This window comes from Aquarana catesbeiana, linkage group LG07 (assembly GCF_042186555.1).
Source record: "Aquarana catesbeiana isolate 2022-GZ linkage group LG07, ASM4218655v1, whole genome shotgun sequence".
Classification (NCBI taxonomy): Eukaryota; Metazoa; Chordata; class Amphibia; order Anura; family Ranidae; genus Aquarana; species Aquarana catesbeiana.
The window spans coordinates 62,979,735-62,993,166 of NC_133330.1; the positions used below are offsets into that span (position 1 = coordinate 62,979,735).

Sequence of the window (13,432 nt, forward strand, 5' to 3'; positions counted from 1 at the left end):
TGTGCTCCTGTGTCCTCCTCCCCCCTCCCCTCCGTGCCTGTCTGTCCCTGTATCAGTGATCGCCCCCTCCGCTCCTGCTGCTCTCATAACTGTTAAAACTTTATATAAGCCCCTCTGTGTCCTAAAAACAAGTGCTCCTGTCTGTGTGTTTTATTAAAAAAATGCCTCCTTTATCGGATTTCACAGTGGTTACCCACGATCACGTGACCGGCCAGCTCTCTTTCTCTTCTCTCCTTCTCGCTTCCTGGCTGATGTCAGCAGGGTAATCTTGGCCTTGCCCACTGCATCTGTCAGCCGGGCAGAGGAGACAGTGGGCTGGTGACGTGATCACAGGGAACTGCTGTGAAATACGGTAAAGGAGACATTTTTTAAATAAAACACACAGACAGGAGCACTTGATATTAAGACACAGAGGGGCTTATATAAAGTTATATAAGTGGGTTAACAACCACTTTAAGTTCTTTTAAACCTGTTTGTCTGTGCTGCTGAAAGACTGATTACCATACATTGATTAAGCCTGTTCTTTTTTCCTCAGAATGTTCAGACCGTTCAGTCCTGGCTGTCTGGCAGCAATACAGTTCAGATTATTGAGGCCAAGCTATCTGACTACATCATCAATTCTGCTGTTCTTAAGCTGAAAGAAGCAATAAGTCACAATTTAAAGGAACCCATGATACATTTCCAGACATATGGTAAGCAAAAATCCTTACTGGTAGACAGCAGTAAGCAACGTCAGGTAGTTAAAACAGAAATCCAGACAGATTTTAAAGTTTAATTTAATTGATATAACATTCATTTTCATTTAATTAGAAAATTTAGCTTAAAAGTGAAAATTTAACCATTTGCAGAGTCACCCTTCCCCTGTGACACCCATTATATGTCACCCAGAGTTTGTTCTGGGGCTTACAGATAAAGTCTAATTGGCTGGATTAGGGAATTGTGAGGTCCTCTAAACTCCTCATCTCTAACGACTGGAATACAACTTCTACCTTTTATGTTGACCCCAGTATTCCTGTGCTATGTATACGGAGACAGCAACAACTACTGTATTTTTTGCACTCCCTGCCCAAGCCCCACCTGTTCTGTCAACTCCTAACGTCATTTGAAGAATTATGTCATGGTCTTGGTTAGGCAAACCTTTTCTCTTGCCTATCGTCTATTAGTAAGCATATACTCCCATCTAGACCCGACATAACCTTCACAAGCGGGATAGGAATGTGCAGACTACATTTACAGACAGTCAGAATTTTAGGGTCTTGTTCTTTGCTCATAAAGGCTTGATTTGTAGTGAATACCAAGAGATCACTTACAAGATCATGACCCAATGGTACAGGATGGCATCTGTCCTCACTAAATTTTTCCCAAAACTGGTGATCTGTGTTGGCATTGTATGCCCATATGGTGCCCTACTACAAATTTTTGGTCGGAATTCCAGATGCTGTGCCCTTTTTGGCAACAGATTACCAAAATCATAACATAACTTACTGATACAGCTTTTCTCTTTCTAATAACCTGGTGACTGTCCTTTTAAACTTGACACTGCTGTCCAGCAAACACTCCAATAATCATGGCTGATCCGTCTATTACTTAAGGACCAGGCTTTAACTGGCACTTTTTGTTTACATGTAACTATCAGTTTTTCTGATAGAAAATTACTTAGAACCCATGGTAAACACATGAGTTCAGCCACTCAGCATGGGTGCCATTCAGGGATTGCTTTGCATTTTCTCAGTAAAAAATAAACAAAAATGCAAAACATTCTCTGTTTGAACGAGGCAGAGAGGTGATGTCATACTTTTCACCACATCCAATCAGAGAATGGTTTAAATTCACTGATTGGATGTGTGATGCCTGAGCAAGTGACATTCTGTGTTCCCTTTAACATTTAACAAGGGGACCCCCAGATCCCGCCCCCCCCCCCATGTGAATGGGTATCGTGTACATAGTACCCCTACCCATTCACCAAAAAAGTGTACAAAAGTAATAACCACACAAGAGTTTTTGACAAATCCTTTATTAAAAAAAAAATATATAGCCTCCCTCGATGTAAATCCATCGTCAATCACGCCGCCTGCTGACCCAAAAAATAGAAAAAATGAAAAACGCTCCACCTGCTGGGAGGCCTCCCGCCGTATGCCCGCTTCAAGCTTTGACATTTCTTATATAGGCAAGGGGCGGGGCCACCTGGCTACGTCACCTGGTGATACTGCCCCCTTCTGACGTCACGTGACTTTTGGAAAAAGAAGGTTTTTTTTTTTTAACCACTTGAAAACCAGGCCTGTTCTGACACTTCTCTCCTACATGGAAAGATTTCTAATTTTTTGCTAGATTACTTATATCCCCCAAACATTATATATTTTCTAACCTAGAGAATAAAATAGTGAGTTTTTACAATTGTATATGTCACATGGTATTTACGCAGTGGTTTTTCAAATGCAATTTAAAAAAAAAATACACTTTAATGAATTTCATGCACAAAAACACAATATAATGCCCAATTGATGATGCTACACCGAATAAATATCAAGATTCAGTCTTGGGTTCCTCAGTAAGATGGGAGAACCCATAAGGGCACTAGAGAGCGGCGAGAGTGGGTGGGGACGGGGACGACCCATCCTGTCACCTGTAAAAGTGATCCAGCAGCTAATTAGCCGCTAGGATTGCTTTTATATTGTAGAACACCGCTGGCCCTTTAAAAAGATACCGGGGTCATGACTGCAGCTGCAGCCATAGCCCCGGTATAACCACTCATACTTACCAGTACATCATTTGGCAACAAGTGGTTAAATAAAATGTTTCTTTGTTTAACCCCATATTAACCCCTTAGTTTACTCTAATCAGCCGTAATTAACTTCTTATTCTCCTTATCCAATCAATTATTATTTTCCTGCTTATTTATTTTGTTAGTTTCTATGTTATTAACCAATAATATTAAAATAAAAATATTTATTTGTTTTGTTTGTTAATATTTTTACACATATAACATATATTTACATGTTTCACATTTAAAAAAAGCACAAAATTGAAAAAAAAAAAAAAAAACTTTTATTCCATTTGTAAATAACATTGTAATGCTTTGTACCAGAATCATAGTTTTAGTGTCATTTTAAAAAGAACAAATTACAGAATAAAATGTGCACTTTTTATCTGCAGTAACACTATTTATTTTTCAACCAACACTGGTAAAAAAAAAAAAAAAAAAAAGTGCATTTTGTTTAGTTTTGTTATGTCTAATTGTCTAAACCCGGTCATAGTCAGAGCGATTTCTCAATTCCCCCATCAACACTGATCCCTCCCACAGAGCCAGGAGAAAACAGTGATTACTGCTAGCGGCTATAATAGCCGCTAGCAATAATCGCATGTAAAATCTGACAGGCTGGCTGTAACCAAGCTCAATCAACTTGGGTACTTTCAGCCTGCCCATACATGGTTTAAATCTTGGCCGCTCCCTGGTGAACTTGCCGATATTCAAACCATCATTGGTCGCCTTAAGGATTGCGAAAAAAAAAAAGTTGTTGCAAGACAATAATTACAAAAAAAAGCCTTGTTTGTTCTTTTAAAAAAAAATATATGTATTACCCTTGTATCTTACGTAATGACAAAGTTATCGCTGAATAAATAAGCCCAGAGCAGAAATTTTAAAATTGCTCTGGTCCATAGGAGAAGAACATGTGAGAGGTGAAGTGGTTAAAAAAAGTATTAGACTCCGTTCACATCTAGACAGTTTTGGACGTTTTTCTGCTCTATAGCCTCATACACACGATCAGATTTTCCAACGGGAAATGTGTGATGACAGGCTGTTGACGGAAAATCCGACCGTGTGTATGCTCCATTGGACGATTGTTGTCAGATTTTCCACGGACAAATGTTGGATAGCAGGTTTTAAAATTTTCCGCGGACAAATGTGTGTTGTCGGATTTTACGAGCGTGTGTACACAAGTCCGTCGGACAAAAGTCCAAAGTACAAACACGCATGCTCGGAAGCAAGGACGAGCCAGAAAGCGGTCGGTCTTGTAAACTAGCGTTCATAACGGAGAATTAACATTCGTGATGTGGCAAATTATGAAATCTCGAAATGCAGCGCACATTCTCTTCTTCTTTAATGGGATAATAATGAAGCTGCTTTGCTGGTGATACTGATGGAGTTATTGCAAACGATTTTTCAAAGGCTTTTTTTTCTAGTGATAGCAAGAATAATTATTATGCTTTTTTTTTTTTTTTTTTTTTGCAAGTTACCACAACACCATTATCCCGAAGTTTTTAAGATCAAAGATACAACTATGTTGGTGTCCCTTGTCAATTTTACATTGTATTTTTTTAAATGTAACTGTCTACTCCCAAACTGTCATTTGAAGTAAAACACATAGCCAAGTATTATTCTTCACATTTTTTTTATTGTGCATTAAAAAAAGAAAACAAATAAAATTAGACATGCTATCTGCCAGTAGAACTTAACCAAAAGGTGCATTCTTTGCATCCAAAAATATAGAAAATATACCAAATCAAATCATTATTCAACCAAAAAAATAATGTCAAAGCAATAACTCCAAGGCCAATAATAAATAACACGTTATCTCCCCCGATTCTGCAACATGTCTGGTTGACGAACGGCCATTCAGAAACTAAATGAAAAGCACGAAATGAAAAGCGCGAAAAGAAAAGTACAAAATGAAAAGAACGAACTGAAAAGCATGAATAAACACTCGCCAAACTTCTACTAGCACGAAATTAGCAGAAGGAGCCCAAAGGGTGGCGCTAAAGAGCTGAAAAACCACGTAGTACTACGTTCATGTTTGTTGGCCAACAATTCCTTGCCGTTTGTATGCAAGACAAGTTTTGGCCAACGCCCTTCAGACAAAAGTCCACGGTTTTCTTGGCCAACAATCCAATTGTGTGTACGAGGCTTTAGGTCAGGGATATGCAATTAGCGGACCTCCAGCTGTTGCAGAAATACAAGTCCCATGAGGCATAGCAAAACTCTGACAGCCACAAGCATGACACCCAGAGTCACAGGCATGATGGGACTTGTAGTTTTGCAACAGCTGGAGGTCCGCTAATTGCATATCTCTGCTTTAGGCCCTTATCACACTTGTGCGACCTGAAAGTCACGTTATTTTGCAGCGACTTTGACGTGACTTGAAGCAATGCCTGTGTAATCTTGAGGTCTATGGACCTCAAGTCGCATCAAAGTGAGACCAATGTAGTGCAGGGACTACTTTGAAGTCACTGATTTGAATGGTACTCACTGTAAATCATGGGGTATGACTTGTCATGCGACTTTGCAGTCCCAAGTCGCAGGACAAGTCGCACAAGTGAGAAAGAAAAGAAAAGTTTTTATATCCTACATTTATGTACATTTACATTAATGTTACAACTGCGAGCATGATTCATGTGCACAGTTTAACATTGTAAACGCTAAATTCTGGTCAGATATTCACCCATCTGATAGGTGACTGTAGAAAAAGTGTACTTTTGAGGTTCGACTTCCTTGATCAACTCCCTACCCCTAGCCTCTCAACTGGACAAGCAAGGAGCCGCAAAACTGGTTAAGGTCATGTTTGTGTTCCTCCCTTCTGCAAACAAGTTTAGCACTTTTTTAGATCATTGATCCGAAACAATTTTTTATTTTTTTTTCTCAGTAAGCCCCCCATCAGCCATTCCTTCTAGGCCTGGGGAACCAGCATTGAAACAATTTTTTTAAATCAGAAGGGAATGTTAAACTGGGCACTAATTAACACCTTTCCATCTGGCCAATAGCAAATTGAGGTTCAGTTTATCCTGACTGGGTATCATATGACGTCCTGTCAGGATGCGCCGATTGCAGGGCCGCGCAGTAGTGTGATCTGTTCCCTGGACACGATCGATCTGATTACTGGCTCCCTGTTGGTACCATCTGACCGCCGTGACCAATCACAGCAGGTCACATGACAGTTGTAAACAATGGATGGCTTCCTTTCATGCCATCCATTGAATACAACTGTCATGTGACCCGCTATGATTAGTCACGGAGGTCACATGGTACAGACATGGCCAATCACAGACCATCTGTACCACGTGATTAACTCTGGCCAATCACAGCTAATCAAAACAAAACAGACTGAATTAATCAGTTTCATTCAGTAAAATGCTTGCGTATAGCAATGTAATGCGTTGCTATATGCAAACATATTGTGTAAAAAAAAAAATCACTTCCCCAGAGTAGTACAATGTTACTATGGTAGCATAACATTGCTCTAGTCACAGTGTGTTAAAAAAAATCATTAAAAAAAAGGAAAAAAATGTAATAAGAAATTAACAAAATTTAATTTTTTCTTTAAAAGCAATTATTAAACTTTTTTTTTTTTTGTACTGTCACCAGTCGGTGTCCCTGATTTCTGCCTCACCCATTATATGATAACGCTATACTGCACTGGTGACAGTATATTACAAAAAAAAAAATATATGAAATTTTTTTTTTTCAATTTCTTCATTTTCCAAAAAATTATGACAAAAAATTACAACTTCAAAAAACTCACCATGCCTCTAACTAAATACCTTGGACTGTCTGCTTTGCAAAAAGGGTCATTTGGGGAATATTTGTCTTGTTCTGGCATTTTCAGGCCTTAAGAAATGTGATAAGAGGCTGTCAGATCAGGATTGATCCATTTTCAGATATATCCCATAGTTTGTGGATTCTATAACGTTCACACAGGCTAAATGATCCACACTGATTTGGGTTATTTTCACCAAAAGAATGCAGCATAATACACTTTGTTCTAAATTTATGAAGAAAGATTATTTATTTGCAAAATACGAATACAGAAACAAAGAAAAATATATATTTTTAAAAAACTTTTTGTCTTTTTTCGTTTATTTAGAAAAAAGTAAAAAACCCAGTGGTGAATAAATACCACCAAAAGAAACCTCATGTTGTGTGAACAAAATGATAAAAATTTTGCTTGGGTACAGTATTGCATGACCGCGCAATTATCATTCAAAGTGCGACAGCTCTGAAAGCTGAAAATTGGCCTGAGCAGGAAGGGGGTGAAAGTGCTCAGTATTGAAGTGGTTAAAAATCATTTCATTTATTTTTAAATACTGCTTGCGTAAGTGAAATAACCATGTCTTTATGTTATCTTCCCATAACCGCATGCACACTAATGCCGCGTGCACACGGTCGGAATTTCCGACAACAAATGTTCGATGGGAGCTTGTTGTCAGAAATTCCGACTGTGTGTAGGCTCCATTGGACATTTTCCTTCGGAATTTCCGACAAACAAAATTTGAGATCTGGATCTCAAATTTTCCGACAACAAAATCCGTTCTCATAAATTCCGAGCGTGTGTAGACAATTCCGACGCACAAAATTCCACGCATGCTCGGAATCAAGCAGAAGAGCCACACTGGCTATTGAACTTCGTTTTTCTCGGCTCGTCGTACGTGTTGTACGTCACCGCGTACTTGACGTTCGGAATTTCTGACAACATTTGTGTGACCGTGTGTATGCAAGACAAGTTTGAGCCAACATCCGTCGGGAAAAAATCCATGGATTTTGTTGTCGGAATGTGCGATCGTGTGTACGTGGCATAAGACGCAAAGTGAAAGAGTAAGGGCCAGCAATTTGAGCTTCTAAGGGTCTATTGTATTTCACAGCACTATCAGTCTAACACAGGGAATTTGCTTACAGGAGGGAAGAGCACAGTCACCAATATGCTGCATCTTCTTCACAAAGATGTATAATACCGGCAGTCATTTTTTGCTAGAGTCGCTCATCAAATAGATGATACCTGACCACAATATGGGGGGAGGGGGTATTAAACTGCACACATAGAGGACACTTGCAGCTGTAACACTCAGGTAGGATATATACTGTATGCCAGGGGTGTCAAACTCAATTTCATCGTGGGCCGCATCAGCATTATGATTGCCCTCAAAAGGGCCGGTTGTGTCTGTAAGATTAGATGTCCAGCGCATCCCCTCCCCATACATTAGATGTCAAGAGCCACCCCATCATAAGAATTTGAGTCCCACTCTCCCTTACATCACAGTGCACCCCCCTTTCCTTATGCTGCTGCCGGGAAGAAGCTGGATGCACTGGTTGAAAGCAGAAAGTAAAGGTCTGGAGGGGGGCTGGAGCTCTCCTGCAGTTGCAGGAAAGGTGCGAGGGCCACATGAAATGGCCTGGAGGGCCGGATTCGGCCCACGGGCCTTGTGTTTGACACCTGTGCTGTATGCAGTGTTGAGCACATTTCCTTTTTCAGGGCAAAGACTACTGAGGTCAGAGACAGACAGACATTTGGCGTTTTAGAGGGAGGCTAAAAATGGCAGCCTCCCTATCTTTTGAGGTCCACTAGGGGGCTTAGTTAAGAATCTGATTCTACTATACTTGTCCTTTTTCCTGTCATTGCATGAGGACAGAAACAAAGAGAAACGAATGAGTTGGTCAGCTAGCAGGAATTATCATTCTCGCAGGCCTACATTATCTGGAATTGCTGGTTACCATTTTGCATTAGAGCCTGGGGAAATGTAGCCACAGTTCTGCCTTGGTTGATTATATTTCCAATAACAAAGAGACTAATGCAGGAGAGTTTCACATTTCTGTAACAATTTTATTTTTCATTTTTTATTTTAGTGGAAAGTTACAGCTGGCTTGTGGATGGATCTGCCGTTGAGAAAGTGCAGACGTTTTTAACTGAAGAGCACAGCTTTGATGAATACACAGTGGTATGTTTGAAAAAGTAATTAGGTATAGGTTACAAAAAAAAAAAAATTTATTGACTTTAATTCTGATTTCCAGACGTCCTGTTTTTTTTTATATAGTGATTATAAATTGGTGCATCTTTGGTATGCCCTTTAAGTATCTCACATTTAAAGGAGAAGTACAGCCAAAGCTCGTTTTGCTGTACTTCTCCTGTTTATCACAGGAGTGCAGTTCGTTTTGCACTCCTGTGACCCATCACAGAGTCAGTCCAGGCTCCCCACCTCGGACTGACAATCTGGCTCAGCCTCTCAGCAAGCCAATTAGGGCCTGAGCCAGCTGCTCCCGCTCCCTCCACAGCTCAGTGCTTCAGTGAGCGAGGAGGGGGCAGAGCAGAGCAATAACGAAAATCTCACCAACCTGTGTGCCACCTATTAAAATAAAAAAATACAAAAAAATAAAAACAAAAAGAAAAGAGAGAATATAAATACACACACCCTGTCTTAAAAATCTATGTGAAAAAATAGTTACATCACCTCTAACTCATCCTTGTGTATTAAATTCATTCAGCTGTATAGACATAAATTGCTAGCGTGCCTAGTGTGCAAACTTCATATGTGTAAAGCAAATATTATATGGAAAAACAAGCAATAAATATAACAAAAAGAGCTCATAAGTCCATATGGGTGGTCCCAATCCAAAGTTACTTGTGCATAAATAAATAGTGTGGTTATAATCACTGGTGAAATGGGTGAACTTCACTCATGCTCCCCCCTCAGATCCGCACTCACCAGATGGCTGAACCCCTGAAGGGGTCAAAAGCACCACACGTAAAATGCTTCCAATCCTTGTGGGTGATATCCAGTATCTCCTCTCCCACCTCCCCAAGTCTGGTCACTGAATACACTCACATAGTTACGGGTGGACAAAAAGGCATCTCATAATGTGATCCAATAGATTAAATTTATTGATTTAAATGCTAAAAACACACTTACAATGGTAAGTGAAGAATCAAAGCAAACAGTAAGCAATTTGTCCAGGACACCTTGCGTTCAAAGGATCAAAGAACCTGAAACCGGAAGTGACACAATGATGCTTCAAGCCCTGACCTATGCGTTTTGTCAGAATAACATCCTCAGGAGCGGCGCCATCTTACTATACCTCACGATCTGATGGAGTGGTGCCATCTTACTACACCTCACGATCTGATGGCAGAATCTGATAACACACAGATGTGTTGAATTAATCCAGTGTCATAAGTGCATACTTTATTACATTTTTATTTGTAAAATAAAGAAGTTTTACGCCTAAATTTAAAGGAGTTGTACAGGCAGAAGGTTTTTTTTATCTTAATGCATTCTATGCATTAAGATAAAAAACCTTGTGTGTAGCAGCCACCCCAGCACCCCATAATACTTACCTGAGCCCCATCTCTCTCCAGCGATGTCCACAAATGTCTAAACCATCTGGTACACTCCTACTGATTGGCTCAGACACAGCAGCGGCACATTGGCTGTCACGGCTGTCAATCAAAGTCAGTCAGCCAATCAGGGGAGAGAGGGGGTGGGGCCAGCCCGGGGCTCCGTGTCTGAATGGACACACGGAGCTGTGACTCGGCTCCAGTGCCCCCATAGGAAGCTTCTGGCTGTGGGGGCACTCGATAGGAGGGAGGCGTCAGGAGCAGCAAAATGGGACCCAAGAAGAGGAGGATCTGGGCTGCTCTGTGCAAAACCAACTGCACAGAGGAGGTAAGTATAACATGTTTGTTGTTTTTATTTTTTTTTAAACGAGCCTTTACAATTACTTTAATACATTTAAAAGGAAAATGTATACAGAGCTATACAGTATATTTTCTTTAAGCCTGCTGTGCTGAATGTATGTAGTGATAACAGCACCTGATTGTGCAGAAGTACAATGAAGTACAATTCATCTTTTTATTACATACTTTTCAACATTACCTCATTACCTGTCAGTACTCTTTTTGATGTAACTGATCATAGTGAAGGCTGTGTATAAGTCAAAAGAGTGTTTTAGTACTGCGTTATAGTGTTGGTCATTTTAATCTTTTCTTACAGTTCATAGAACAGTTCCACCGACTGGCCAAGGAAATAATGGGACTCCCCGCACGGGCTCATTACACTATGGTACAGTTGGATTGTGATGATCTCAAGGAAGGTCTGGCTGACAAGGCCAAAAGCTTTGCCAGCATATTGCTAGAGAGTCTGGTGGAAGACCACAGATCGGAGAATGAAAAGTGAGTAGGATCTCAAGGTTTCATCATTTTCAGAGAATATAATAACTATAACACAGTGGAGCTGACTTACTAAAGGCACATAGACTGTATACTTTGGAGGGACATTTGCTCCAGAGCTTAGTAAATGAGGGGAAACATTTGCACAAGCGCTTAGTAAATAGGAGAAACTATGCTGCCTTCCATCATCCAATCATGTGCAAGCAAAATGGATTTTTTTTATTTTCTTTGCATGTGATTGGGTAGTCTATGCAAAGTTAAGCTTCACCTCATTTGCAACTGCATGTCTATTTGCCTTTAATAAATCAACCCCTGTATGTCAGTAGTGTAAGACAGCAATTTTAAGCCCCATACACACTATTAGATTTTCTGCAGATTTTTGTCTTCAGATTTTCCAAAACCATATAATATGAGGTCAAACCTTAAGAGTTTCAATTTGTATGCAATCAGGCAGGCCCTTGCACTACATAGTTTTGGTAAATCTGAAGACAAAAATCTGCAGAAAATCTAATAGTGTGTATGGGGTCTTACACTACTGACATACTGGGATTTATAGTTACAGTATTGTTCAGTACTTGTTTTCCACGTCTCCATTAATGAAATATCCCCCTGAATTTACAAGCTGTTTGTAGTTGGGGTGCAGCATGGCGTGGCTGTAATAATTCACAAATGGAGAACTTGTATTGAAATAATACAACAACAGTTCACAACAAACCCAGTGGGAAGGCTGCCCAACCGAGTGCACTCACAGTTTGCAGTAATGTGAAGAGAGCAGGGATCAGCTGGACTGACAGCGTCTGTTAAGAGAACACAATGCAACCTGGCCATCTAGTGCCCAAGCGGGATGATGTCCAGAGGAGTTGCGACCCTATGCTTTCCCTCCTTGTCAGGAACCTTTTCCTACCATTAGTGCTGTCCTGTCCCCAACAGGCGGGGTACCTGTCACTCTACCAACTCACAAATGTGCCAGACCTGGGGGCTAGGGCCTTAAATAGTCTCTGCCTGACCCAAGATGGCTGGCAGAGTCACATGGGGTGGCAGCATCTAACCGGATAGCTTCCCCAGTGACCCAGGAAACCATAGAGCAGGGGTCTCAAACTGGCGGCCCTCCAGCTGTTGCAAAACTACAAGTCCCATCATGCCTTTGCCTGTGGGAGTCATGCTTGTAACTGTCAGCCTTGCAATGCTTCATGGGACTTGTAGTTTCGCAACAGCTGGAGGGCCACCAGTTTGAGACCCCTGTCATAGAGAAACGATGTTCCTCCTGACTTCCAGTTCCAAGGCCACTGCGATTAAGAGACAACTGCAGGGGAGAAAGTAGATTGCACCTGCCTATATGTTGACCCCACTAAAGTGAAGGGAAATTTTTCCAGTCAATAGCAGTTAAAGTCTGACAGCGTTTCTAAACCTTTACTGCTTTGTCCCAAATGAAAATTAACATTTTAGCTGGAGTGTCTTTTAAATAAGCTGGGTAGACAATGTAGGTGAATACTTTCTAGTGCATTGCTTTGGATACCGTTGAGCTCAGAGCCTTGGGCAAGTCTGATTGATGTATCACTCCAATGTCTCATTGTCTATCGCATATGGCACAGTATACTCTAGTATCTTCATTTGTCAAATTCCCAGGCCAGAAATGCATAAGACGCATTTTTTATGACTGGAGTAGTGACATCATCATGCTGAATGTGATAATAGGTACACTAATGGAATGCTGAGTCTTGTCATGTTGCTGAGATTTGTTATCAGCCTCTTGCGGTCCCTGTACAACAGAGTTTAGATAGGGGTAAGAGAAGCAGCAAAAGGAGCCAATTGGCTGTGCTGCAGTGTTCATGTACTAACAAGGAACATGATGATAGGAGAAGAGAGTAGAGTCTAATGCCACGTACACACGAGCGGACTTTACGGCACACTTTGCCCGGCAGACGGGATTTCGTCAGACAATTCGATCGTGTGTGGGCTCCAGCGGACTTTGTTTGCTCAAAAGTTGGACAGACTAATGCCCCGTACACACGGTCGGACTTTGTTTGGACATTCCGACAACAAAATCCTAAGATTTTTTCCGACGGATGTTGGCTCAAACTTGTCTTGCATACACACGGTCACACAAAGTTGTCGGAAAATCCAATCTTTCTGAACGCGGTGACGTAAAACACGTACGTCGGGACTATAAACGGGGCAGTGGCCAATAGCTTTCATCTCTTAATTTATTCTTTTTTTTTTATAAATTCTTTATTTTTTGAATATCATGTATTACATGCCACATGAAACATTTCATTTAATCTTCGTGTCCACTCATATAACTCCTTTTTATCATAATATAACAACATAACACATTTCCTTACAAAATGATTCTAAATCTCCTCTGTTCCAAAGGCAAGTATATTTTCCCTTTTCTTTTCCCATACCCCTTGTACCCCCGCCCTCAAAAAAAAAAAAAAAAAAAAAAAAAAAAAAAAGCAAGCACTGTCAGGGGGTACCCCCTCCTCATTTCCATTCGATCCTAC

The 13,432-nt window shown here is 40.6% G+C and overlaps 1 protein-coding gene across 1 annotated transcript in view; it reads left to right on the plus strand.

Annotated features, from left to right (window-relative positions):
* DNAH12 (dynein axonemal heavy chain 12) overlaps positions 1-13,432 on the plus strand; it is a 253,222-nt gene that overhangs the window by 69,047 nt on the left and 170,743 nt on the right. Inside the window, exons 10-12 of the mRNA XM_073592248.1 lie at positions 536-692; positions 8,612-8,703; positions 10,753-10,931. Coding sequence (XP_073448349.1) covers positions 536-692; positions 8,612-8,703; positions 10,753-10,931 — 428 coding nt within the window. The remainder of the gene's footprint in view (positions 1-535; positions 693-8,611; positions 8,704-10,752; positions 10,932-13,432) is intronic.